At 41.7% G+C, this 27,753-nt stretch overlaps 1 protein-coding gene and 1 long non-coding RNA gene across 3 annotated transcripts in view; one reads left to right on the top strand and one right to left on the bottom strand.

Moving 5' to 3' along the window:
- Positions 1–27,753, top strand: part of DHRS7 (dehydrogenase/reductase 7) — a 35,451-nt gene that overhangs the window by 6,749 nt on the left and 949 nt on the right. The window contains exons 3-9 of one of the 2 annotated variants that reach the window (XM_068682466.1): positions 6,193–6,358; positions 7,343–7,410; positions 15,284–15,436; positions 21,034–21,140; positions 21,977–22,216; positions 26,048–26,170; positions 27,521–27,736. In XM_068682466.1, the coding sequence (XP_068538567.1) occupies positions 6,300–6,358; positions 7,343–7,410; positions 15,284–15,436; positions 21,034–21,140; positions 21,977–22,216; positions 26,048–26,170; positions 27,521–27,736 (966 nt within the window). In that variant the 5' untranslated portion in view covers positions 6,193–6,299. Of the gene's footprint in view, positions 1–6,192; positions 6,359–7,342; positions 7,411–9,843; positions 10,055–15,283; positions 15,437–21,033; positions 21,141–21,976; positions 22,217–26,047; positions 26,171–27,520; positions 27,737–27,753 lie in introns of those variants that run through there. The other variant, XM_068682465.1, reaches the window with a different exon arrangement.
- On the bottom strand, positions 9,055–15,287 carry LOC137856762 (uncharacterized). The gene is made up of 3 exons (XR_011096764.1): positions 13,934–15,287; positions 12,669–12,823; positions 9,055–10,724 (listed from the first exon to the last, which is right to left on the bottom strand). It is a non-coding gene; the product is annotated as an uncharacterized lncRNA (long non-coding RNA).

Here is a 27,753-nt window from a genome sequence, read left to right as displayed (position 1 = left end):
TAGCTGCTACTGAGTAACCCGAAGGAAAAAAACAAAAAAAACCAAACAAACAAAAAAACAACAACACAACAAACAATACCCTGATGCTGCCTTCAAAAATAAAATTTAGGATATTTTCTGAATGCAAATCTTAGAAGTGTTGAAGTTGATCCAGTGCCTTTCTAGTTAAACTAAAGATTCCCACTAACTTCAGTGGGAGTCTGGATTGGATTTAAATTTCTTACTTGCTTGGGGAAGCATTAGTACTGTCAAAATGACTTTCATCACTTTAAAATGGATTAACGATGCAGAATCATAGAACAATTTTGGTTGGAAGGGACTTTTGGAGGTCATCTAGTCCAACCTCTGGCTTGAAGCAGGTCCTAAATGATGAGGTTCCTGAACTGTTTGTTCACGTGAGTTTAGAATATCTCTGAGGTTGGAAATTCCACCTCTCTGTGCACGTTTCAGTCTTTCCAATCAGAATTTCCTGTGTTTTGATTTGTGTCTATTGTCTCTTTGCTTATCACAAGGTAATCCTGAGAAGAGTCTGGCTCTGTCTTCTCTATATCCTGTCAGGCAGCTGAAGACAGCAACAAAATCTGCCCTTATCTTTCTCTTCTTACAGCTGAACAAAGCCAGCTCTCTGTCTTCGTCACGGTGGCCATCCACTGCACTTTCTCCAGCATGATGAAGAATTACTTTCCCAGGAAGGATAGCAGGAGGCTGCTGACATGACTTCTATATTTAGGTTAGTGTCTTGCTCATTGCTGTGACATCTAAAATGCTTGTTAACATCATTAAAAAATTCAGCTATGCAAAATAAGATGTTATCTTTTGCAACTCTGCTGATCCTCTCTGGGTTGACACCTGTGCTGTCATATACAGAAAACTGACAGATCTGCAACAAAGCACCAGGTTGCTTGCACTGAAGCTTAATGTCAAGTAAAAGTTGAATTCAGAAAGTGGAATAGGTGAAACTTTCCTAGCGCAAGCATGTCCTACCCTTCAGTAGATTAAGAATGCACTGTGCTCTAATTCACTTCTCTGATGTCCAGGGATTTTCTCAGATAAATAACAATGTCAGCTGTTTTATTGTGTAGCTGGAATGGAAGCTATTTACCCACTATATTTTCTTAGCTATTTACCCCCTTAAAATATGTACTATCTATGTAGGACTACTATCTATGATTTTTGCTAACCAAGATAGACAGAGTCCATGGTAGTGTATGCTTCTAGAGCTCCCTACACAACAATGTCATTAAAATGCCAGTCACAGGTTTCTGCTAAGAGCCAGGTCAGACTGTGAACAGCTTCTTAGGCCATGCTCACTTTTGGACTTTTTGCCTGATAAATTCCACAGGTTCACATGCTTGATTATGCAATTATTTTCTTGAATTCATTAAAACACTTCACACACACTGAGTTTACAGCCCTAGAACTGGTCTTCCTTGTAATTTATATTCTGGTAGTAAAAGGTTTAGAAACACAAAAATCTGGATTTTTTTCCTCTGAAAACCCATTGCTGTGGATGAAGATTCTAATATTTTGTGTTTTGCTTTGGGAAGACCAGCAGAGGGTGCCTGAGTTAGAGAGCAAACCCCATTCCCAGATTTGTACTGAAACTGTTGACAATATGAGAGTAAAAAAAGAGAAGTAAATTTTAATTTAGAGCTCTTTTGAAACCAAAGAAGAATACATGAATGAAAATAAAGGGAAACTAAATCACTAGGTAACTTGCAGTATTAAGAGATTGGAAAAAAAAAAAAAAAAAAAAGTACTAAGAATTAAGAAAAAAAATCATAATTTTGATTAGGAAAGGAATTTCAGTTATCTGACCTGTCATTGGCTACTAAAGGACAGGTTCCCTGAAATATCTTTTCATGGGATTCAGGAGACTTTCACAGGTTCTAGCTTTAATTCAGGAAGCTATTCTGTAAGTGACCTCTGTGTAAGGAGATGGAGGAAGAGAAAATCTTTCAGTGCAGGATTCAGAGCAGGCTCCTACTTCATTTAAGTTGAATAAATGTTGCTTTATATACCTATGTATATATTTTAAAAATTACAAATGTGGAAAATGGGGCCCAAATCTTTCCATTGACTTTGGTGATGCTGGAACCCAGCCCAGGATGATAGAAACAGAATAGGGATCCACGAATCAGAATATAAATATTGAAGATAATGTCCTCCTCTTCACCAACACAAGAGATTTATCCCACATCAAGAAAAAAAAAAAGGCTGCTTTTTAAAAAAGAAAAACATGAAATATTTACTTACCCTCACTGGATATGATATATTCATATAACTTGTTATGTTCTAACCTTTAGGAATGTCCTAACCTTTACCTATACCTAGTCCTCCTGGTAAAAGTCATCCATATATTTGTATCTTGACTTCTTCTAATATTGTCTTTGAATAATTGTGAGGAATTGCATAGCAGTAATGTCACACAAACAAAACAGCGTTAGCATTAGATGTAGTTTTGTTCAATTAATGTGAACATGTTCTGTATTTTTAGTATTTACATAAACACAGTGATTTAGTCACAACTGTTAATGTAAACCAAAGAAAGTACGTTATGAAAAGTAAATGGATAATACAGCTTATGGACTCTGGGTTCCATTACTTTCCTATCATGCTAAACAAATCTTACCTTCGTATAAATGGCACACGTCTTAGAGAAAACATTGGAGTTTTTCTGGATTTCTCTTTTTATTATTTCTCTGGGTAAAAGTGCTTTTAAAGTCAATAAACAGGAAGAAAATACAGATTAGTGTGGTCTAAAGGAGCAGAACTGATACAGTTCTCATCTTAAACTTTTGAATAAAATTCACTGTTATGTGAAGAACCTGCATAACATGTCTGCAATACTGAAGTCACGTTCAAATATCCGGTTAGGGCATTGATGGAAACTTCTTAGAAGTAAACGGCCTTTTTAGCCTTTTAATGTAGATGTCAGTAAAAACACACCAAGCACTTAGAAAACAAAAAGCCAGGCTGTTAATAATCTACTTGAAAAGTCATGGATGTGAAATCTGGAAGAAGGACAGGGCCAAGTATAGCTGCAGGCAGCTGGGATCACTGCAGAGTTTTATAGCTTCAAACCAAATGTCACAATGGTGAGAGGGTAGAAAATGCCTCTAGCTTATTATATTGAGAAAGTCCTTCCCAAAGGATGCCACAAAAAGTGAGTGACCAACAACCAAGAGTCATCTACTACTGTCTATAGATGCTTCCTATATTTTCCTGTCTGCCACTGTGTATATTACAAACTTGTATTTTTCTATGATGATCTGTTGTTGTCAGATGTTTTGTTTGCTACCTATATTTTTTTCTTGTGGAGGAAGCAATGAGGTATAGGGAGAAGAGAGAAGAAAAGAATGATTTACAGACAGTTTCACCAGTTTAATGTAGGGTTTGCTTAAATAAATGGTTGCAAAGACTTGTGTAACCATTTTTGCTATGCCTCTGCTAGGAAGCTGAACAGCCTGTCAACTTTCTGGTCCTGAAGCCTTCAGGCTGGACCTGGTTTGTGTCTGTAGCTGATGCCCCTCAGACATACCACATTGTTTGGGAGTGCGTGTGTGGGCAAACCATACCATGAACGTTGACAACAGTTTAAAAGCATGGATGGTCACGTGCCAGTACATAACTCTGTGCCTTGGCCCTGTTTGACCTACTGGTATAGATGTAGTTTAGCCTGGCCAAAAAAATGATTTCTGTGGTTTACCTATTGTTGCCTGGGAACAGGTTGTACTGAACTGTAATGCAGTGGCCAAGAAAGCAGTATCAACAGTTTTAATTATTGTTTTTAAAATAGCTAGAAGATACAGCAGTTCAGCTTGCCCTATTTAGAATTGGTTTACATTTGTAGTCTCCAGGTTTTGAACGGGTGCAGGTTCACACACAAAATCTGAACTAAACAGACTGAAACGAAATGGATGGAAGGAATAAGTCAAATTAAGGAGAGATTTGAAGTAAGAAAAGATGGATATTATTACCTTCAAGTAATAATTGAATAATACTCTGGCCAGAGTAGGAAGGCAGGGAGAAGGGGCTATGTGTGAAAAACATGAAGATTGAACAACATGCTAAAAGTTGAAATGAGAAGAGATTAGGGTAGCTAGGAATGCAGAGGCTTAAATGAACAAAGAAACAGAGACCTGAACTCAGGAAGCTAATTCTGGTACAGAAAGGAGAGAGCTTGTGCTCTTTGTATGCAGTAGGAAAAAAAAAAAGTCCCAGACATACTGAGAGCAGAATTGTACCTCAAATCAGTGTCAGAACAAAATGATTCCTCTCATTTAAAGGGTTTGAATAGATGTCCCTTACACAGGATATATTTTTACATTTTCAGTAAATTTTATTACAAAAGAGAGTACTTTTTTTTTTTTTTTAAATAATAACTTACAGTTGAAACAGATATAAGACAGAAACTGTGGAAAATGTGGATATATCCACTGTCTGACCAGACAGGTTTATGTAAGAAATATTTTCAGCACTCAGTTACATTTACATGGGGTGGTGTCTGCCTTGATGTGCATTTGTTAGTCTCCTCTTACGGCAACACTAAACCTATGGCACAAGTATCATTCTGATACAGATAGCATGGAGTCAAAACTGGCCTTACTTCGCTTGTACTCATTTTATCATGGGCTCTCCCTAAAATTTTGTTTTCCTAAACAGAAGAAAGCTTTTCTCTGTAGAAGTCATTCGGTTTGCTCACACTGGAAGAAGAAATACTGGAAAAGGGAATCCAGTGCTACTCTGTATTTTGTTACTCATTTAAATGTTACCATACCTACATAAATAATATAGTGAAGCAAGAGCATTTTTCAAATTTATGTTTTACACAGACGCTGAAATAATCTCAGCTAATTGCACTGGAGCTTTATTTACTATAACACGGATCAAAGAAATTGCATCACATTACTGTGGAAAATATTCACACCCATGCTCACAGTATTATTAACGGGGCTGGCAACAAGTCATCTGAGGCCCCCTTGTGAACAATCAAAGAGGAAGCACTTCACCCATAAACCTGTGAAAAGTTTACTTATTTTATATTGAAGTCTCTTGGCAATGTTGTGTTGTCAGACCTGCTGGAACCTGGTTCATTCAGACTTAACAATGAAAGTGATTTTAGACCTTAGAAAGAAATGAGAGACCAACTAGCTATGGAGGAAAAGCTTGACTGGCAAAAAATTGGCAACGCCTCAGACAACTAGCAATGTATATAGCTGTCAGACAGAAAGTGTACAGAAAAGGCTCAAGCACAATAACCCATAGGCCCTGCACATCTTTTGTATGCATTTTTGGTTGTAATTCATGCTTAAAGCAACCAAACTATTCTTACCTATTACAGTATATTGTATGCTATGTATACAGGGGAAGGTGTCCCTGTCTGTGGCAGAGGGTTGGAACTAGATGATCTTTAAGGTCCCTTCCTATCCAACCCAAACCATTATATGATTCTAGTATTTGAGACCACTTTTATTTATATAATTAGATGTGGATTAAAAGATGCAAGACTAGGCAGGGTGTATAAAAAATCTGTTTGTTTGTTTTCCCCCATTTAATAAGCCAATCATAATTCAATGGAAATAATTTCTCAGTCTTGCTCTGTGATCATGGCAGTGCCTATAGTGTTGGACATACACAGCTGATACATCATAAAACAATTATAAAGCTCTGCAAGTCTTTTACAGTGAACCTAGAAAAAATATATAGTATCAAAGTTATTAATAATTTGGTAGTAGGCCAAAATTATTTCTTTCTGTTTTGGAAATATAACCAAATTCTAACTATGTCTTCTTGTAACTGTAGAACTTGGCTAGATCACCTGAACCTAAGGAAGGTGTATAATTCACTACTGCAAAACTAATTCTTAAAAGTAAACAGCTTAATCAGATTATTGTCACAGGCCTATCTTCAGAAAAATAAATAAATAAAGCATATACTTTACAGATCATGTCCCACTGAGCTGAAAGACATGTAAGTGCATGCATATTGTTTAAAACATAGTTAAGCACTTCACTGAGTAAGGATGGGTTGAGACAGATGCTGAAATGCCTTGCCAAATATGGTTTAAATAATACCCATCCATACCTTCCTATAATGCGATGTTTGCAACGTGAACATCATGTTTTTTTAAGCTATCACGGGAGGATTTATGAGAGACTGACACGTCGTTCACTCATTTCTTTTGTGCAGCTGAAACTTGTATATTTTATGCACTATTTCAAGCTGCTTCATCTCCAGCACCGAAAACACAACACCCATCTTACTTCAGCTGAAGTTGGTGGGAACCCTGAAGAAAGATGAATGTCTGTCCAAGCTTGAAATGGGACAAGGAAACAGATACAAGGATTGGAAGAAGGTCCGTACCTACAGCATGAATAAACCATTTCAGTAACAGTATCAAACATCAAAACCAACATGATAAAATCAGTTTGAAAACAGATGTAAAGTAAGGTGCAAAACAACAAGATCATGGGCAGGATGAGAATGAGGACTTGTCATCCTCCCCAGTATCTAGAGAAAAGCCTATCCAGTCCTACTTGGGTGTGTTTACTTGGCACTATGAAAGAAACCCATATACACCCTGATGATACATTCTGATAGGTCTGATATGCATGTGTTTATAAGCTTATATCTGATAGGTCTATGCATTGCATAAATTTGCTCTAAAATAGGATGAATTTATGATGCTATTCCTGAAATTCATTCCACTCACCTTTGGCTTTGGGTTACAATATGGTTGTTGGAAATACAACTAAAATATGAAATTATTACAGTTCACATGACTTAGAAGTTCTAATGTGGTGGCCAGATAAACTGTAAGATAAATCTCCACTTAATCTTTTTTTAGTGTTGAATTCACATCATTCTGATTTTACTTCTTACTCTTTTTGTTCCTGATGGTTCTAATGCCATAAACATTGTCCAACAGAAAAAGCTATGCACATACTTAAATAAAACCCTACCAAAACAAGTCTAATTGGAATCAGAAAGCTGAAGAGCATTACTAGAGTTCCAGATTTTCAGTCTACTGTCACATTTTTTGTCTCCATTTAGCAGCATGAATAATACTGCACATTTATTATTCATTTATGGAGGTCACCCGAGTTTATGTCTTTGCACTTGCGCAGAAGGTCTTCTTAATACTGCATGATTGCAGAATAAATATACAGAAACAGTAATTTAGTCAAACGTATTTCTCTCTTATTGCTTAGGGGACAAAAGGGAACTTATTTTGCTTTTAATTACATCAGATGCCAATATAATTCGTGTAACTTTCAAGAATAATGCATGTTATCTTGTTATGTTCAGAGTTTAATTGATCTGTTATCTGCTGCCACAGAGTCAACAAAGGGAGCCTCACCAAGGTTCACAACAGTGCATGGAGCAAGACTGTGACCTCTCATACTGGTAACTATTTCCTATTTTGTTTTCGGAGCATTGCACTTCAGCTTCTCTTTGGCTCTTGCACTTCACTACTGCAGTTCAGTACTTTGTATAAATATCAGAACATTTTTACTGGACTCCAAAGTGTCATCTGCATAAATCACTGGATAAAGTGCATTCTGTTGATGTTTGGGTTGACTTTGGTAGATTGACTTTTTAATCCTCAACTAGACTTCTAAAGACTTAGCAGTAATGGCCTCTTCAGAAAGTGAAAATTAGTTTTGCACATGGAAACTAAACTCAGGCTTAAAAGGAAAATACTTTTGGTTTTCCTTGGGAACTTAGATGTTAATCAAATCTAACAGCTTTGTTACGTTGTGATCCTTTAAGAGATGTTTCATTTTGTTTGGTACTTTGTCAAACAGCTCTTCTCTAAGCAGTTGCTATCTTTGAAGCAACAAAAAGAGTGTATGTTACTGTCAACATTCAATGTTGTGCTTCCAGCATGGAAAGCTAGAGTACTGCTGGCCATCAAGGTGAGACTGGAAGCAGGGAGCCCTGGGCTCCCATCAGTCATTTGCCTGTTGCTTTGGGGGTTAGAAGAAATCATCTCGTAGTCTGGCATGATGCTGATGGCTTACAGCAAACAAGTGTAAATGCCACAGCCTGTGGTAGCTTTGCTGCTTTTTAGGATATCTTTGGGTTTCTCAGAAGAATTTTTTTCGATAGGCTTGGGTGTGTATAATTAGTATAATTTCTTAAGTATCTTTATTTATCATTCAGATAATTCATCTAATAAGATGAGCGTATTTAGTTTTTATAAGTTGGCAAACACTGAGAATGGATATCACCTTGTGAAAGACCTTGTAACTTTCTTCAGTGCTCTTCTTCCCATGCTCAGTATGACACTGAGCAAGCACTTCATGTCTGTCTTCGTAATCTTGGACATAGGCAGTAAAATCTCCACTGATAGTGACTGTGCAAGTGTACAAATGCACAAGATTAACAGGAGAAATCTGTTTTACTCAATTTTGTTGTAAAAAGAGTCAAAATATGGTGTTATATCATGAATTCTCAGTATTCTTCAACCACGGGATGCTGGGACCTTGTGAGCTTCTCCTACGTATTCTGTGTTCAGCCTGAGCCACTGTACACCTGTCCCTTTGGGGATAACTGGGAAAATTCCACTGGGAATATATTGTGCAGGTGCAGTGTGCATCATCTTCCCATTTTATACTTCCCATTCCAGCATGCTGTGACACAAAGCTTCGCAAGCCCATGTGTACCACCTGCACTTACCACAAGGAGAAAAAAGCCCCAGAGTATTTTTACCAGAGAATATAAAGATCTGGCAAGTGTAGACAGATGAATTTTGCAATGAGCAAATTTGTTCATGTCCTGATTTTCCACAGACAAGGAAACTATATATATATAGTTTATATATATATATATATTACTTATATATATATAAGTAATATATATATATATATATTATATATATATATATTATATATATATATATTACTTGTTAGTTATTTCTTTGATTAATTACTTGTTAGTTATTTGTTTCATGTGGCATTAAGGTTCCATTATGCTATGTGTTGCGCTAACACAGAATAAATAGTTCAGTAACAGATGAGAAAGCAGAAATACAAAAAAGAGCTCTCATCGTGACACACAACTGTCTTTATATAGCAAAGTTCCTGAGTTACTATGGGTTCCCCTTTTATATCTGCCTGCTGCTGCAAAAGACTTTGAAGCACAAAGGTTACACGAGTTACAAGCTCTGCACTTACGCACTAGCAAATCTATGGTGAAGTGCAGCAGGTGAGGGTGAGGTACTGTTCTGAAATGCCCATTTCTGGCACTCGTGGCTGTCCCACACCACTCCATTCAGAGCCCAGTGTCTAAAACCAAGGTTTGAAGTGTTGGGCAAGGTGTTTGCCTCCTGTCAGCACAGGGGGGAGGCTCGGCCAAGAGGAGGATTGCTGAACAGACCTAGGTAGGGAAGACCTCAGTGCTGCGCTTCCAGCTGCAGAAGGGCACTGAGAACCACCGTTGAGCCTGAGAAGAGGGTTCGTAGGTGTCCCCCTGAGGGGAAGGGGGTTCATAGGTGTCCCCCTGAGGCTCTCGTGCTGGGCACTGGGTTTTGCTCTCCAGGCACCAACCCCAAACCAGTGCCTGTTCAGCCTGAGGACGTGCGGCATCCAGCGCTGTTTCCAAGCCCGAAGCCAGCCAGCCCTCCGCTCCCCTCGGGGGCACGTCAAGTTGGGAAAAAAGCGTCCCCCGCTCCCAGAAAACAACCTTCAGCCCCTGCCACACGCACGGCCCCTGCCCTATAAACCCAGCCCTTATCGCCGCAGCCTTGACTGCGCCAACCCGCGTTACCACACCGTGACGGGGGGGACCCGCGTTACCACACCGTGGCGGGAAGGCGGGGAGGAGGAGGAGGCGGCTCTCGCCTGCCGGGGGACCTCATAAGGGGCGCAGCAGGAAGAGAAGGGGAAGGAAGGCGGAGGGGAGGTGTCAGCCATGTCGTGGGGCTGCGGGCTGTGCCAGCTGCTGGCGGGCGGAGTCCTCCTGGCCCTGCTGGCGCAGCTGGTCCGCTGGCTGCGGGCCGATGGCGACCTCACGCTGCTGTGGGCCGAGTGGAGGGGGAAGAAGCCAGGTAAAAATGACCCCAAGGGAGAGGCTGCCCGCCCGGAGCGGCCGCCACCCCTGAGGGAGGCTGCGGGGCGCCGAGGGGTGGCGCCGCTTGAGGCGCTCCGTGAGGGGGCGCGGGGATGGCGGCGTGTGGGGGCGAGGGGGGATCGAGGCAGCCGGGCTGGAGGCACCTCAGCTCGGCCGATCCGACCACGGCTGCCCCCGGGGCTCGCTGAAGAATAACCCTTAAAAGTTATTTTAGGGGTTGAAACACCCGGTGTTTTCAGCCCTCAGCAAGGTGTGGCGATCCTCTCATGCGCAGCTGCAGCTTGCTGTAAGGCGGCAGCGAAGAGACGCGTTGAATAAAGTAACCCAAAAGCAACTTTGCAGAGCTCGCTCAGCCCCAAAAATGTTGTTTGGCATTGTTTCCGCTCTGATGTCTGGTTCTGGCGTCAGCCTGTGGGATAAGCGAGGCTGTCGGGTGTGTTGCTCCAGGAGGCTGTGGTGTGCCAGGAGAGGCACAGAAGGGGGGACAATAAGAAAAGGGAGTGCTTAATATGAGGCAGGAATGAGTTAGATCCTCGATTTCTGGCCACCATGGAAGGGATTCTTCATGGCACCCCATGCTAGTGTGTGCAGGCGATGCATGTTCCTTCTTCAGGTGCTGCTCGAACCTCTCAGGATCCTGCTAAAACCTGCAGGTGAGGGATGGACAGTGTGGGTCAGAGAGAGAAACTTTCAGTTTTTCTGGAAGAAAGAAAAACAACACAAAAACTCTTCCTAGTCTCTTTAGTTTCTGTTCCTTCTTGCATCTTAAAGCAGATCTCAGTTTCACAGTAGTGCTGAAACTGTTTACAGGATAATAAACATGAATATTAATGCTTGGGTTAAATGGGTTTCCTCTTCAGAGGTTTTTGCCCCAAAAGGTGTGAGGGAGCAGCACCACATGATTGCTGTCTGTGGATTTTCCTCACTTTTCTGTAAGGTGTTACTTTCCACACTTGTGGTTACAAAGATTCAATAAAACGCCTTCAGCCAGGGATTTACAGCTCTTGCATGTGTTGACCTTTCTAATCTGTCTGCAGTTCTGCTTCCTTGTAGACAACCAAAGATCTGTAAAAATCCTCAGTTTTACTTGCATAAAAGAGGCTTTGATTTGAAGAGTCGTGCATTTCTGAATATCCCGCCTCAGCTTAGCCAGCAGCTGCAATTTGGGATGTTGTTAGAAAGCTGGGTTTGGGTGGTTGAGGTGAAAATGGAGCAGTGACCATGCAGAACCGTCTTCTTGTGTCTGAACAGCTGGGTGGAGAACCTGATCCGGGAAAAGATGGGATAGGGAACACTATGAGTTGTCCTGCGTGTGAAATGAAATTGGGTGATGGGTTGAGATGGGGAGATAGGACTGTCTTGGATGAAGGAGGGTCGTTGTGTTGGAGGGGAACTGAGGAGTATGGGTTTGGGCTTGACACAAGGATGCAGTAGGGAATGATGCAGCAGGTACAGGTTGGCATTGGGAAGGGGCTGAGAGAAGAACAGGGCAAGTTCTGTGAAGAGTTTGTCAAGAAAGCCATTTGAAACAGAAATTTGGGATCTTATTTTTAGTTCTAGCCTAGTGGGCATGCAGCAAACCAAGGGTGAGGATGGAGACCACTGCAGGTTGGACAGAAGAAGTGGGAGAACTGTGGAGTTGGGTTGGGAGTGTGGCCCAGACTTTGAGATCAGTCTGACTTCTGTTTTCAGTAGAAACTTGCTGCGAAAGTGCCAGTCTGTATGCTGGAGAACAGGAAAGTGTGCACAAGTAATCCAGCTCTAAGAATACTAAATTTAAATATGCAACCAACCTGTAACTGTATGCAGGATGAGTCTTACAGCAAGTCCATCAGGCAGTTTCCTCACTATAAGAAAAGTACGAAAAATACCTGTGTGTGTTGACTTTGCAAATATCATGGCAAGACTCAGGGCAGAGAAACAGGATAAATCTTGATAAATATATACGGAAGTGAAGCTTTGTCTTGAGGTATCTGTGTGCAATGCATGTGTACACTTAGGAGCTCTCAGGTAGACATAGCATTATTTGAAAGTACCTTTCAATCTCTTTGGAAGCTTGGAAACCTTTCAGTTAGTCTCTAAAAATTCCCATGTACAGAGCAATGTAGTTTTAGCTGTTTCAATATGTGCTATAAGGAGGATCAGTGAGAATTTTGTCAATGTTTCTTTGCTCTGCAAAGTGATGAACTGCGTTTTCCCCCCACCCTGGGCCTCAGTGCTTGTAACTAACTGAAATATGCAGCTGAAATGGGAGCATTTAAGTAGCATTTTGCCAAAAGTTCAGCCTTGCACATATGTGATAGTGCTGTCAGTGCTGATCCTATCTGCTCAGTGAGGAAAACAAAAGGGACAAACACTAGAAAAGATCTTTCTTCAAATATGTTCCTGCTTGTCCTCCTCCCCACATTGTGCAGGCAGCATAGCATGTCTGCAGACATCTCCAGGTGAGTAGCACATGGGTCAGGTGGAGAAAACTTGAATTTTAATCAAAGCTGTTGATTGAGCTGTCACTCTTGCTGTCATTATGCTTTGTTACAGCTTCCACAACATTAGTATGGGTGTTGGAAGTTTTTGCAGATAAAAGTACTTACCAGAAAGCAGACTCTTATCATGTTTCTTTATCTTGAAAACTATAATTATAAAGCACAGCCTTTGCATAGGTAAGACGAGTTCAATTCAGTGATTCACTTCTATAGGGAAGCATCTGGATTTCATCATTGGCAGGTGCTGGATTATTTCCCGTGATCTAAGTATTTGTGAGATCAGGAGACAAGGGTTATGGGGTGCTGGGTGACTTCCCTTATGTGTTGTATTTCATTAGCTGATGAGCAGTCACTCTAAGTGGTGCGCTTTTCACAGACACTGTGGTATTACCGAGCTTAGTAGGATCCTTTTACATATGAATATATAAAAACTGACTCTTTAAGCTAAGAATAATAGTGTGATTCTTCACGGGTCTGGGGAAAATGTTCTGCTTTAGACTTCCCCACTCCAAATATTTTCATGAATGAAATGAAGTGGTAACCTTGTGCCGTGGGAGTTATAAAATGATGGAGAAAAAAAAAAAATCTGAACAGAGCTGAACTACAGAAGCACTTGGAATATTGCTCTGTGCAACCTCTCATTTGTTATGTCTTTTAACACAGTAGTTAATGGTTAGTAAAAGTATAATCTTTTATTTTTTACTTTGGCACAGTTAATTTTTAAACTTATTTCCAGTTACAACAGGACATTTATTCTAGAACAAGCTAGTTGCTTGATAATTGTTCTACAACAACATTTCAGCTAGGTTTTGCACTGTACTAATTTCCAGTAGGTCAGCGTAGGGTAACTATCAGCACTGAGAAATCAGTGAAAAACCTTCCTCATCTCAATTAATTATTCTGTCCACAGAGCAAGATCCTGAATAACTACAGTGAACCTGCTCAAGGCAGGTTGAGAACAGGGAAACTGTGTGGTGGGAGGAAGTGCATTTGTTTTCAGTAGCAAGAGGAGATGAGTGTGGTAAGCAGGGATGAAGGCATATCCATGTGCGCTTCTGTTCAAGTACTGTTTGTTTTGACAGGAAACAAACTGTGTTTCAAGAGGAAACAAACTGCCAAAAAAAATAACAAATTAATCTGAGAGGTAAACTCCGTGTTCCTTGTAGTTAGTTCAATGATTTGGGAATGTGTTGAAATAAAACACTTGGAAAAGAGTGTGAATAAGCTTTAGTGACAGCAGCTTTCTGATATAATTATTAATAAAACAGTTATTCCTACAACTTTGTTTGGTTTTAGGAAGGTTTTTTCTTTGGCTAAAAAAGTCAACTTTCTAAAACAAAAAATAAAGAAAATAATAATGATAATAATAATACCTGGTGCCAGTCCTACAAATTCAAGTTGAGCTCTGTCAGTCTTGAAGCCTTCAGCAAGGAGGAAGGGAAACAAGATTTTGGTGCTCATCTCTTCATTGGATTTATCATTAAGACTCAAAAGTAGAAATCTGAAACAGAGTAGTGGAGAGAGAACCAGGAACTGATCCTGAAGCAAGAGGTAAAAGTTGTCACAGCTACTGGCTTTAGTAAAGAGGTATTTTTGCTAAACCAAATGAATGCGTAAGTTTCAGTAAATTGACAAATGGTATTCTGGCCTTTTTCAGAATTAAATAGGCTTTAAATCCCAGGAGCTGAATTTGCCTCTGCTATTTGAATTATAATGTGAAATCTTTCTTGGTTGGTTAGAAATAGTTGGAATGCTGTGTACAAATGTGTTAAATAGAAGAAAAAGCCCTTCTCAGCAGCTGATCAGTCCCAGATCTTTTACTGGGACTGATGATGAAGAAGACATGCAAGTTTTAGTCAGTAATATATTCTGGAAAGTGATCACTCATCCTTAAATCATGTTCTAGAATTAAATGGGTGATTTTCATCCATCTGTTTTGTTTGATGACTTTGGATATATGTCTGGAAATCTAAACCTTTTCCCAGGTTCTAGGTGTTTCATGGGGTCAGGAGGGGGGAATGCCTGCAAACCAGGGGGAACAGGGTCCAAGCAGAGGAGTCAAGGAGCAAGATACCACGTTTTTTACTAGAGGTTTAAAAAGCATGCCTGGGCAGGAACTGCGAGTACGCAGGAAATTCATAGATGAGCTGACGCCCTGGGAACTCAGTGTACTGTATTCTGAACAATGCAAGAATTAACCTGCATCAGATCCAAAGTGAAGCAGATGAACACCCATTCCGTTTGTTCTGATAAGCCGCCTGTGATCAGAGAATTTTCTTCTGTCAGCAATTACTTAGGACCATTTTTGAGGTGGAACATCTATTGGGAAAGGTTGGCTTAGGCTTTTGTTTGGATTTGCCGTACAGTAACCGTTTACCTGCTGTTTCCAAGAATTCTCTTCTCCATTTTCCTCTGAAGCTCTTTTTGATGAGGTCAGTGGATACGCTCTGCATGGATGAGTTGCAGAAACGCAATCCGATTTCTTCCATCAGGTAGATAATTTGTGTTTATTCAGATTAGCCGTGGAACAAAGTTCAAGTAGCAGAACAGCATGGAACGATTTCACAACTGCACATGACCAAAAAATAAAGAAGTCAGGATTTTGTAACAGCCGATATAGTGGAGCATATGTCTTAACAGTATCAGAGTTTACTTCTGCAGGGACTTAAATGTTTATTCTAGCATTGGCAATGTGTGAACTGCTGTCTTGATTCTCCTGACAGAAACTGAACTACGTGGCAAGGTTGTCTGGGTGACAGGAGCTTCGAGTGGAATTGGAGAAGAGTTGGCTTACCAGCTGTCAAAGATAGGAGCTTTCCTTGCCATCTCAGCAAGAAGAGAAGACGAACTAGAAAGAGTGAAAAAGAAATGCCTTCGTAAGTATAAGTTACTACTTCATGCGAGCAGCTCCACTCTTGCTGTGGCGGGGTTGCCACAGAAATACTCACCCACAAAGCACAGGAATAAAATTAATGATGAGAGTGAACTTTATACATAATTTCACTGTATATTTGAAGCCAATATTTTGTTTTCTTGAGAGAAGGCTTTGTATAGGTTGGTGGTACAAGAGCCCTTATAAGCTGGTGTTACCCTTGTTATCAACTGCAGCTGGTTTTGTAAATTACTGAATATATAGAGTGGGGAAGGGAGATACGAAATTGGGGGGTGTCATCCTTTTCAGAAGCAAACAATGTGGCTGCATGCTACTGAGAAGTCTTCTCCCTTCGGGTTTGTGCCTCCTACAGTCAGATTGACAACTGTCAAGGAGTTTCCTTTGGAAAAGGAATGAATAGAAATGTTCAGGAAAAGCCGTTCTGAGTACGTGCAGAGAAGAGGATCTCCTGTAAATCGAGAGGAGCACGTATGATGCAGGATGTTTAACTGTGCCAGTTATCTTTCATATGCCTGCTGTGTCAGTAGTGTAACTTCATTCCTCTTCTTTATCGTTTTTCCTCGGTTTTCTGGCAGGCTGTGGGAGGGATAGGCAATAAATTAATGTCGATAAATAGAAGTGTTGAACATGATTAACATATCTCTTTCTGCCTATTTGCCCTCCATATTGTTTAGTGACTGTATTATCACACTGACAGTTTGTTCCCTAGTAATGTTGATCAAATGCCTGCAGCGTACTTGGAACGCTTGCTAGTGAATGTTGAAATGTTCATTTGGCTTAGCACAAAAATTCCTTGAAATCTCAAAGTCGCAGCAGGTTACTCTGAAAATCTGACAAGGACGTTTCAAAAATGCACTGCTCCTTATTTCCATTTCCTGACACTTCAAAAAAGCTGGTACTTAAATAGATGTCTTCAAAAAGAAAGCAGGGCTGTCAGATGATGGTGTGGTTAGACGGTAATTATGGCAAAAGTCAAATGATATGATGCAATGTTTAGTGGTCACTAAAAGCACACAACTGCACTTACGTCTGCGGACGTTTGTTGTCATTATGACACTGATGGCACTGGATATGCTGGCAAGAGCTGCAATCTGGATGTCCATTTTCAGGCAACGTTTGTATAAGAGCAAGGTGCTAGAGAATATTCAGAAAACTTAGTTCAGTCGATAATGTACTGAGAGCACAGATTTGACTAAAATAATTTCTGCCAATTTGAAATAACTGTGTGAATATCATGGCTGTGCTATGTACTAGTCTTATGTAGCCATGTGTTTTGGAGAAATATGCTACTGAACTTTTTTAGTTATGGGTTAGATTAGTAGGAATATTGGAAACTCTTCAGCGACATAGGTACTCTGTATTTTCTATAGCCAGCCTTTAAGTAGTGGAAGACAGTAATTGGCTCCCTTGCCCTCTTACTTCTCTCTCTAAACTCAGCCTTCCACCCCTTTCCTTAATTATAAGATGTGCTAGCTTCTCTAGCCATCGTGGTGGCTCTGTGCTGCAGTTTGATGGTATTTGTCATTAATGAGAGTCCCAAATTGGACACCGTACTCCAACTGCAGTCTTAGAGTTCCGTGTAGTGGCACTTAACAGCCTCTTCCCTCAATCTTCTCTTGCTGTTGCAGCCCAGTAGCATTTATAATTGCAGGAGCTCATAGCTGCACATGGAATATAAATCAGCAGGCTTTTCATCAGGACCTCAGGCCTTGTGTGGAGATCTGATACCTCGCTTTTTGGGCACCGGTTTGCTGTACTGCATAATGCTGTTCTATACCAGCTGCAAAATTTTTCATTTGACTTTGAGCTTAATGAGGTTTGTCGGACCATTATTACAGCTGGTTAAGATGCCTCTGAATGGCAGCCCTACCCTCCAGCACAGCAACTGCTCCTTTGAACTTGATGTTACCTGAAAATGTGCTGAAAACCAGGGGTTTTATCCCATCATCTGGGTCATTAATGAAGATGCTAAAAGTTACTGTCCATGGAGGGCTACCTCTTGGAGCTAACTGGTCACCTCTTGGACTTTGAGGGGTTGGTTGATCCAGCTTGGTTTTCACTTACACTGTAATCCACTCGCCTAGGCCCCTCACATTTCCCCAGCGTACCTATGAGGATGCTGTGGAGGACAACACAGAAAGCTACAGTCAAGATACACAGCATCTGCTGCTCTGCCCTTGGCCACAGAGCCAGTCGTGTTGTGCAGAAGGCAGTTAAGTTGGTCAGGCCATGCATGTCCGCAGTACATCTGTGTTGGCTGGTAGAGTCACTTTCTTGTCCTTCATATTCTTGGAAATCACTTTCAGGAGGAATTGTCCCATTGTTTTCCCAAGGACTGAGCTTAGGCCGTGTGACATTTGCTTTTTTCAGTTTCTGGTGACTTCCTCCAAAGATCAGTAGTGTTGCAGTGATATTGATCAGCTCTCATAACCCCTGGATGCATGTGTTGCTCTGTTTATATGTCAAGTTTGTCCCTAACTTAGTCTTCCTCTGATGTTTGTAGCATTTCTTTCCCCCAGAGGCTAGTGTCAGTGCTGTGGGAGACCTGAGAGATCCTGCCAGTGAAGGTTAAGGCAAAGAAAGCAATGAGCAACTTATGTTTTTCTGTCACTTCATTGCCATCTCTCCTTAGTGCTGAGCTCACTCTGTTTTTCAGTCTTCCTTTTATTGCTGCTGTACCTGTAGGAGCTGTCCTTGCCCTTCACATTCCTCAACAGCTTTGACTTCTGAGTTTCAGCCTTCCTGATTCCATCCCTGCACACTTGGGCATGTGTCCAAGCACTTGCTGCGTGTGGTGGTTGCACCCTTGTGGGGAGCTGAGCTCCACCACACTGCTCTCTCACTCCCCCTCCTCAAAAGGATGAAATATGATGGACAAAAAAAAGCTTGTGAGTTGAGATAAGGATGGGGAGGTCACTCAACCATTACTGTCACGGGCAAAATCAACTCAGTGTGAAGGAGATTAGTGTAATTTGTTACCCATTAATAATAGACAAGAGCAGCGAGAACTGAACAGAGCACTGCTCTGGCCAGCAGCGGGTCCCCTGGAGCCGGCTGGGGCTGGCCCTGCTCTGACACAGGGCAGCTGCTGGACTCTGCTCACAGAGGTCACCCCTGCACCCCCCTGCTACCAAAACCTTGCCCCATAAACCCCATAAACTGGATGGCTTGTCCCTTGTCCCTGCTCACACCTCCTGTGTGTTTCCGTTTTGCAACTGAGTTCAGGAGTGTTCTGTAAGGCTTGAGCAGTGTGGGATGGGTCAAGATTGAGCTGCTGCACGTAACATCAACTTGAAGTTAGCTGAATTGTATGGCATAATTGGAGCTAATAAGCTTTAACTTGACTGTGGAACGCGGTACACAGCAGCAACATAACTAGACGATTTACACATTACTGTCACAAGCAAGCACAATTATCTCGTGTATATCTGATGTCATAAGAAAATGCTGTTTTAAGTCAGCTTACTTTTACAGCTGTCTTGCAAAAATATGCTCAAAAAAACAACTAGTTGGCTTTGGGTGACTGTAATAATTTTGTAGATTAAAAATAACAAAACTTAATGAACCATAGGAAAAAATGTTAGTTGGAAGACCTGCTACTTGGTGGTTGGGCAGTTTGATCCTGCCCAGATGTAGCAGCGAGCTGCTGTGTAAGGAGACTTTAAAGGGTTTCCAGAAAATACAGCATATCAGGAATGTGCACTCACAGCTGTGTGAAAGTGGCTTGTTCTGGGCAGGCTGAGCACTCAGTTTCAGATATGGCATCTGGAAACTGATGCCCACGTGCAGTTTGTTTTGCCAGCAGCTGGAGACATGTCAGCATAGGATGTGAGCAACATCTGGTAGCGTTTGTGTAAAATGGTGAACCCGAACCCAAGGTCTCCCACTTGGGAACATAGTTTTCTTTGCTTTTCTTGAGTAGACAGCAAAAGAAGCATGGAAAAAGGGTAACAAGAATGTGTGAAGTTTTCTGAAAGCTGTCTGAGGAATGACTACAGCAAGGATTCCTCACCCTAGAAAAAAAGTGACTGGAGGAGGCTGATAGAAATCACAGAATCCCAGGCTGGTTTGGGTTGGCGGGGACCTCACAGCCCATCGAATCCCAGCCCTTGCCATGGGCACAACTCCTGCCCGCAGCCCAGGCTGCCCCCAGCCCCATCCAGCCTGGCCTTGGGCACTGCCAGGGATGGGGCAGCCACAGCTCCTCGGGGCAGCCTGGGCCTCACCCTGCTGCCCACACTGCTGCTGGTGCAGCCCAGGACAGGGGTGGCTTTCAGGGCTGCAAGCACACATTGCCAGCTCGTGTCGAGCTTCTCATCCACCACCACCTCCAGGCCCTTCTCAGGGCTGGGAGCGTGATGTAGAGGTGTAGTTTAACCTACAAAAATTTTCCTGCTGTCTGTAATGGTCTGAAGGAAATAGATGGAAAGGTAGGGGGGAGGAGGAGGGAGCACTGGAAGCAGCAGTGCATGGAAATATGGTAGTTTTAAACCAAACATGGCTTTATTGTATTCAGTTACCTAAATACAAGCGACCTTTGAGCAGAGGCAACTTGTGGATTTCAGTAACCTTATCTGTACATCACTGTAGAGACAAGGTTCAACCGTACCTGTGTGTGCAAGACGTGGTAATGAGAAAATAAGAGCTTTAGGCACTCTCTAAAGAGCACAGCTGGTCAAAGGGGAGCAGATGTACTTAACTGTGGCTAGGAATCGATTTAAAAACAAAAAATAGCACCATCAACCTAGTATGCAGATATTAAGAAAAAAAATAGTTTTGTCTGGTTTAAAAAATGGAAAGATTTACATTGAAGGTTTTATTTTTGTGAGTCATCTGCCCTCAGACCCCAGGGGTAGCAAATCACTGCTCAAGAAACGCTTTCTGTGGGAAAGGTCAGATGTTCCAGAGAGTCAGTGGTGAAAACACTCAGCATGAAGGTTTGAACTTGATGACAGCTGCCTTTTATTGCAGGAGGAGGATGTGTTGAAAGGTCTTCGTTAAACAAAAACCTTCTTGCAGAATATCCCAGGTTGGAAGGGACCCATGAGGATCATCCTTCTTCTACCCCCTACAATGAACCATATTCTCTAAACTTAGCCCTAAAGCTTGTAACTACTCATGTATACATGTTGTGGTTTTGGTCTAATCTCTGCTGTTCCTATTGTCAGAAATAAGCACGCTTTAATAATTTACCTACGAGGAAAATGTCAAGGCTGCCAATAAGCTGAGCTTCAGAATGGCTCAGTGAAAAGTTTCAGGATCAAGTAATCCTGTAACAATCCCAACTATTGCAATTTATTTGGAGAATTGAATTGTCTGTGTTGTGATACCCAAGCCTGTTTAATAAAGTCAAGCTTATTAAAAGGCAAAGATAATAATGAGGAAAAAAAAATGGTAGGAACAGATTAAAAACGGATTCTCTATGTGGAAATTAAAATGAAAACAAAGCATTTTAGTTCCAACTTAATGTTATCACTTCTTGGTGTCTTTTTAGTGAAAATGAGGGGTTTAAAAACCCACTTCCACAATTGTTGTATTAGTGATCTTACTGGTTCCCGTTCACTTTATGGCTGTCTTTAGAGATCAGCACCTTGACTGAAAAAGACATCCTTGTTCTGCGTCTGGACTTGACTGATAGAAGCTCTCATGAAGCGGCAACCAACAGCGTTATTAAGCATTTTGGCAAGGTAAGGTGCGCCTCTGGGGCTGAATTTCTTATCTATCTCCTATCCCTGCATTTAGGTCAGTATTTCATTTTTATTTTATCATATGGTAAATTCAGCAATGCTTAAATTCACATCTTGCTCAAGTTTTGGTATCAAATGTGACAGAAGTACTTAAATTCTCATCCTTTCTACTGCTTACGTCTGTATTTCAGCGGGCTCTGAAGAGATGTAGCAAGGAACAACTAATCAACTGGCCAGTACCAAGAATTAAAAATTAACTTGCTTGATTTGATTGATCATTTGCTTGATTGATCACTGAAATTCTGCTCCAAATGGAGCTATCCTCAGTTGTATATTCTGAGCTTGGAGCTGTGTCTGAAAGTCAGAACCTTTAGTTTGTAGTTTTGGTGAGGCACGTAATTTGGGTTCAGAGCCATGTGGGACAAAACTGGACACGAGGCCCAGCTGCTTACCTTGTGTGGTGCGTAGTCTTTTCGACTGCTGGTCCAGAGTTAAGACAACAGCAGTCAGATCTAACACTATGCACAATGGGCAAAGCTTCAAGTTAGGCCTTTAGTCCGCTGGTATTTTGGTGTCACAGAGAAATTATTGGCACCGGATTTGTCCCTTCTGTTCTTTTATCTAATTGGTTTCCAGCTGCCAGTGTTCCTGTGCACTGTTTGGCATCAAACACTGTTCCTTTGTTGTTGTCTCCACCGAAAGTTAGCCAGCCTGCAACTCAAAGGGGGAGGCTAGTGGGCGATACTGGAGGGATGAGAATAGTCAGTTAACAATTGCCTGAGGAAGTGCAAATATTAAAGAAAACGTGCTATATTTATCGCTGTATCTTTCCCGAGATTGATGTTTTGGTCAACAATGGTGGACGTTCCCAACGCTCCCTGTTCATGGACACAAACCTGGACGTCTACAGCGCGATAATGGAACTTAACTACCTCGGCACGATCTCTCTCACAAAGCACGTCCTGAAACACATGATCGAAAGGAAAAGGGGAAAGATTGTGACTGTGAGCAGCGTGATGGGCATCATGGGAGCCCCTCTTGCCTCTGGGTACTGTGCCAGCAAGCATGCTCTGCAGGTAAGTTACATTTCTGAATTTTATTAAGTCTTGTGTGCTATACCAGCATTGGTTTTAATGCTGTAGCAGGCGACTTTATTCTGTGCAGAAAACACAAGTCTCACCTGAAATTGCACACAGCATATATAACTTCCCCAGGTGCTGAAAGTTATATAGAATTGCTCTGAAATGTTCTGAAACTCTTAGAGAATGATTCTGGACTGAAAGAATTAGGGGAGAGTGGCTCTTTCTCTGGTCTCTATTTTTTGCAGCCTCTAAAATATCCTTGAATTGAACTTCAAGCGCTTCTTCAGCTAACAGCCCTGTAAATTCCTCGCTACAGATTCTGCTTTGTTTTTAGTAAAACAAAAGGTGAGCCCAAGGGGACCTTGACTCAGAGCTTAGGAACTGACTAGCCATATGCCCGTTTGTCCAGGACTTAACCCAATCAAAGCAGAAAGAGATGAAATAGAGACTAATATTTTCAAATAATAATAATAATAATAAAAAAAAAAAAACAGAGCTCTCAACTGCCTTTTTTTTTCATGCTTTAAGACTCATCTTAATTCAGTTAGGGAAGAAAAATCCCTGGTGAGACGGTTTTAGACTGTTGGAAATCCTTAGGACAGTAAAGTGAGAACGGTGATTGGGAAAGCAGACTAATTAGGAATGAGGCCTCCTGTTCTAGCTAGGAAGCTCTGAAAGAACCTCCCCAACAGTTTTGAATGTTGCTGTGCTGTGAAGAACTGGCAGCTCCTAGTGCCTTAGGAAGGCAGACATTATCTTCTGCATAACACAGAATTTTCAGTATTGGTTGGAAAGATTTTTGAAAGCCATTTCTCTCATGAAGAAAAACATAACAGTTGAGAAAAGTGTCTGGGGGGAAAAAAAGACTGCCTTTATCATTGCGGAATCAGTTGTTTAACTAGCAAATTTATTTAGACATATTTGTCTTTCACCACTGTTTGACTTCCCGCTAATGTACATTTTGATCTCAGTAAGCTAAACTTCAGCTGTGCTCAGGGATGATTTTAAAAACAAAAACTGGCACGTTCCTACTCCCTGCTGGCTTTAAGCACGTGAGCAGAGTAAATAACTTTGCTAAACCTATTGGATCAATATCTTTTTGACAATTTGACTAACAACAAACATGTAACTAGTGGCTGACACTGCAAAGCCATTAGATGCTTGAAAGAATGAAGATGTAAAAGACTGTGGCAGGTCTCTGCTAACAGAAAATTTTCAGTTAATGACAGGGAGAGAGCTGCTACCCTTCATTTAGGTGGCTGCAATGAAATTGCCCATTAGAAGCCAGCCAGCCTTTGATTTAGGTCTAGTAGATTTAAATTAGAAGGATGCAATGAGCAGAAGTGTGGGCTCCATTTATGCTCCTTTATTTTAAAGCGTTCTTTCAGTTGAATTATCTCTTGGCTGTGGTGCTGTTGGAATAAGCACTAATTAGTTGCAGAGGAATTCAGGTGTTGCTTTAAAAATTCACAGAACGTTGAATTTCATGTTAGGATTGAGAATGTGGAAGAAGCTTAAAAGAAATAGTTCACTAAAATGTCAGGATTAGTTAAAAAGAAACTAACTGAACTGCTCATACCTTTGTTATCTTCTGCCTCTGCTCAATAACCAGTCCAGGCTCCAGAACACCTTTCTTGTTTCTTTCACAGTAATCCTGTAAATACTGATTCCAAGGGTTAAAATGTGATTTGCAACACAGATTTTGAAATCTAAATTGCAAATACAGGCTTAGTCTGAGAGTGTCTTACAGTTAGCAGTCTAGAGTTAGGGCTAGGTGTGGGCGTGAACCCCCGCAAAATATTAAAGCTTTTTTGAGATACCAGACTTCACCAGTGCACTTCACATAAAGGAAGCCTGTCAGAACAGCCGTCCTCTGCAGGTAGCCGAGTAGCCCATCTCTGATGATGACCAAGAAGAAATGACTAGAGAAGTTGGGGAAAAATAGCACAGCATAAAGCGATGCTTTTCATGTTGTCTTCCCAGCATGTGTTAACCTAGGGTCTTCTTGAACTGCAGATCAGTATTTTAGCCGCTGGTTATTAAATGTATGTCCCCATCTGCCACGAATTCATCTATTAGTGGTTTTTAAAATTCACGCCTTGGAGTCTACCACAGCTGACACAGTTAATGCTGCAGTCGGAGGGGGAAGGACGGAAGGAATTCTGTTAAGAATTAAACTTTGTTCTTGAAACAAGCATGCCTCGAGTCCTGCCAACTGGAATTCTTCATAACAACATTGTACTAATGAAATTACCCTTTACTTAGTTCTGCAAGGAGAGCTGCAAGAGCATGAGTTGCGTCCACAGGAGGCTGCGTCTGACTGTTGCAGTTTCTCTCCTGGTGTGACGATGCTCGTGGAGATCATACACTGTTCATCTAGCTGTAATTCATATAATTGGTGGCATGTGGAGTGGGTCGGAAATGGTGATCTTCAAAATGTTCCTTAATCAGGAACTTGTCTAATAGGCACATGGACTGCACTGAGCAGCAGCTGCCACTGTCTTTGTTCAGCCTCTGATTGCTAGGGGAATTTCTGAAGTACATTTTTGTCCTAGTAGAAGTCATTTCAGCCTTTCCCAATCTTTCAGGATTGGGTTCCTAAGCTGACAAGGCCCAGAGATGGGCCTGGGTACTTAAAAGTTTAAAGACATGGTCGGTGTTTTTACAGACTGTTGCTGCAGAGCCTGAATGCAATCTGCAAGCTGAAATTAGCCACCAGCAATTGGGAAGTCAGAGCCCACGGTCCTTTCTTGGTTGGAAGTGTGCACAGGCACGGAGCTCGTTGCCTAGCTGTACTGGGTTGTCCCCATTGTCCTCTTCCATGTCATCGCAGGAGCGGGCTGACTGATGCTAGTCCTATATTGCAATTTAGTGAAGAGCTCTGGGCCGGCCAAATCATAAATCTGTACTGCAGCGGCAGTTTATCAGCCTGTGCTGGCCTTCTGTCTCTGTTGTGACACAAAATTATGTGCTAGAATAAATACAGGGCACTGCTGCTAGCCAGATCGAAGATAAGCCACGGTATGTTGTTTGCTAAATCGTAGCTCAGTAGTGCTTGAGCAGCAACTTTGGTAGGTGGCGCATTCCTGAATTGGTCTTGTTCCCCGTCACAGCTGCTGCCTATACATGGATCGCTAGACATTGAGAAAATTTGTATCCTGGTAGTTTAAGGAAAATAAATACTTACAGCTTTTGTAATTGCAGTTTAACTTAGCATATCCTTGAGCTGAAAAATGTTTTTTGTCTATGTGGATGCAAATTTAGCACTGGAAGTGTATTCAGTGGTGCGGAAGTACCCCCTTAAAATACCAGGTTGCTCCTTTGACTTGATATGATGAAAGCTTCTTCCTCTTTCTCTTTTATATATACACCACCTAATGGAAACGCTTTAAAAGCTTTCATCTCACCACAAAGAGTAATTGACCAGCAAAAAATAATTTCCCCAATATTGCAGTTCGTGCTCAGCAGGGCTGAGCACTTGTGTCCAAGCTACTTGCAGCAGGAGCTAACGATGTGCTGCACCCCCAGTGAGGAGCCCCACGGGGCTCAGAGAGGGGCTGGCCCTTGGTATGGGAACAGCAGAGGCTGGCTGCGGTGTAGAGAAATAACTGTGTGTTTGGGAAGTTGGGGATAAGATTCCTCCCTGATAGACATAATTGCAGACAAAATTGTAAATTACCCATTGAATGTCAAAATAATAGGAATTGCTTTCAGTAGAATACTGCTGTCTTTATGGCAGAGAAATAGAATTAAAATCTGTAGATAGCAATATCTTTCTACATGGGGAAACGCAGCAGATGATCACATTACAGCCTTTTCTTCTAGGGCTTTTTTAATTCTCTTCGGACTGAGCTGACTGACTACCCTGAGATAAGTATTATCAACATCTGCCCAGGACCTGTACAGTCTAAGATTATACAAAATGTCTTTACGGAGAATCTTGCAAAGGTAAGGACTCTGAATTCTATTGTGCTAAATCCAACTTTTTGCTACAGCCATCCTTTTGTGGTTTCCTTTTCTTTTGCTCCTTCTCGCAAACACAAGCCTCATCTCCTCACCAAGAAATGCTTTGATTAATGCAGAACCCTGTGTTGTTGTGTAGTGCTTTGTGGTATCACGTCTATATCAAATGAAGTTGGGGAGTTATGCCTTCTCTCTTCCAACATATACAGTCCAGCTAGTAAAATTTACCATATGGCTGCCCTGCCGCAATTCTGGGGGAAGGGTCAAGATTTCCTAGACACAACTCTACAGCGCCGACAGCGTTGTGTCTGCACAGGTAGCTTTTTGTTTGCCCTAGTCACGATGTCCTCTGTTCGGTTGACTTTGGTGCAGTTGTTGGCAGAGCCACTGGAGTCAGCTGAGGCAAGGCTTGCATTCTTTTCCTGTTAGTAGTTCAGTTTTTAGTAAAGGCTGTCTAACAGAAGAGCTGGCAGAAATTATTACTGTGATACATATTGATAAACTGCCATAAAGTCAATTGATCTGAAGTTCAGAAGAACCCAGCAGTAAAAGGGGAGGAAAAGTCTCCCATTGTTCAATGGAGTTCTGAAAGAAATGTTGTCTTGCGAAGCTGCATACTTTCACAAAGATGTACTTTTTCAGCGATCTGGAAATCTTGCAAAAACAAATTCCTCAGATTTCAGCATGGCAAAAGGCCTAGGACGAAGGCGGAATCTAGGCCATAATTGCTTTTGCTCTGGGAAATAGCAGAACAGATGACAGAGCAGTCTGTTATTGCTGGAGTGAAACGCACATCAATTCACAGGGCTGTGGCTTATTTTACTATGGGCTACATATGGACAAGACATCACTGCCACTGAAAAAGCCTCTTGCTCTTCTCTTGAGCTAACTGCATAGGGCAGAGCTGGCAGGAATATTAAGTTAATGGGGGACATGTCCTCAGGTACTCATTTGATTACAGAGTAACTTCTAAAGTATAATGGGGCAGACAGCTGGGAAGAGGAAAGTTCACATTTCTCAGAGCCCTCTGCTGCAGAATGGGTAACTTGCTGATACATCTAATTTGAAGTATAAGTCAGTGCAAAGCAGAATAGATTTTGAAGGTTGTCTTTTTTTTAAACTTTAAGTCATCAGTCAAGACACTAATTTAGAGGTGCTTTATTGAAGCGTGTGTGTTAAAGGAAGGTGGTAAGCATTCTCACGCTTACTCAACTTTTGCACTGTGGAGAAACTCCAACTGTGTCTGCTGTGCAAAGCCTGGCCCTTCCTCACCCCCCCCATCCTCCACAAACAGAAGCCTCATTTTACTCCCTGCCCTCTCTCTGCCTCCTCCAGTCACTGGAGAACAGCGGTGACCAGTCCCACAAGATGCCAACCGACCGCTGTGTCCGGCTCACGCTGGTGAGCACAGCCAACGACCTGAAGGAAGCCTGGATCAGTGACCACCCCTACCTGGCCGTCTGCTACCTCTGGCAGTACGCGCCCACTTGGGCGTGGTGGCTGATGAACAGAATGGGCAAGAGGAGAATACAAAACTTCAAGAGTGGCGTGGTAAGTTTATTCCTATC

This window comes from Anas acuta, chromosome 5, assembly GCF_963932015.1.
Source record: "Anas acuta chromosome 5, bAnaAcu1.1, whole genome shotgun sequence".
NCBI lineage: Eukaryota > Metazoa > Chordata > Aves > Anseriformes > Anatidae > Anas > Anas acuta.
The sequence above is the reverse complement of the archived record's forward strand: the minus strand, read 5'-3'. Positions and strand labels throughout refer to the sequence as shown.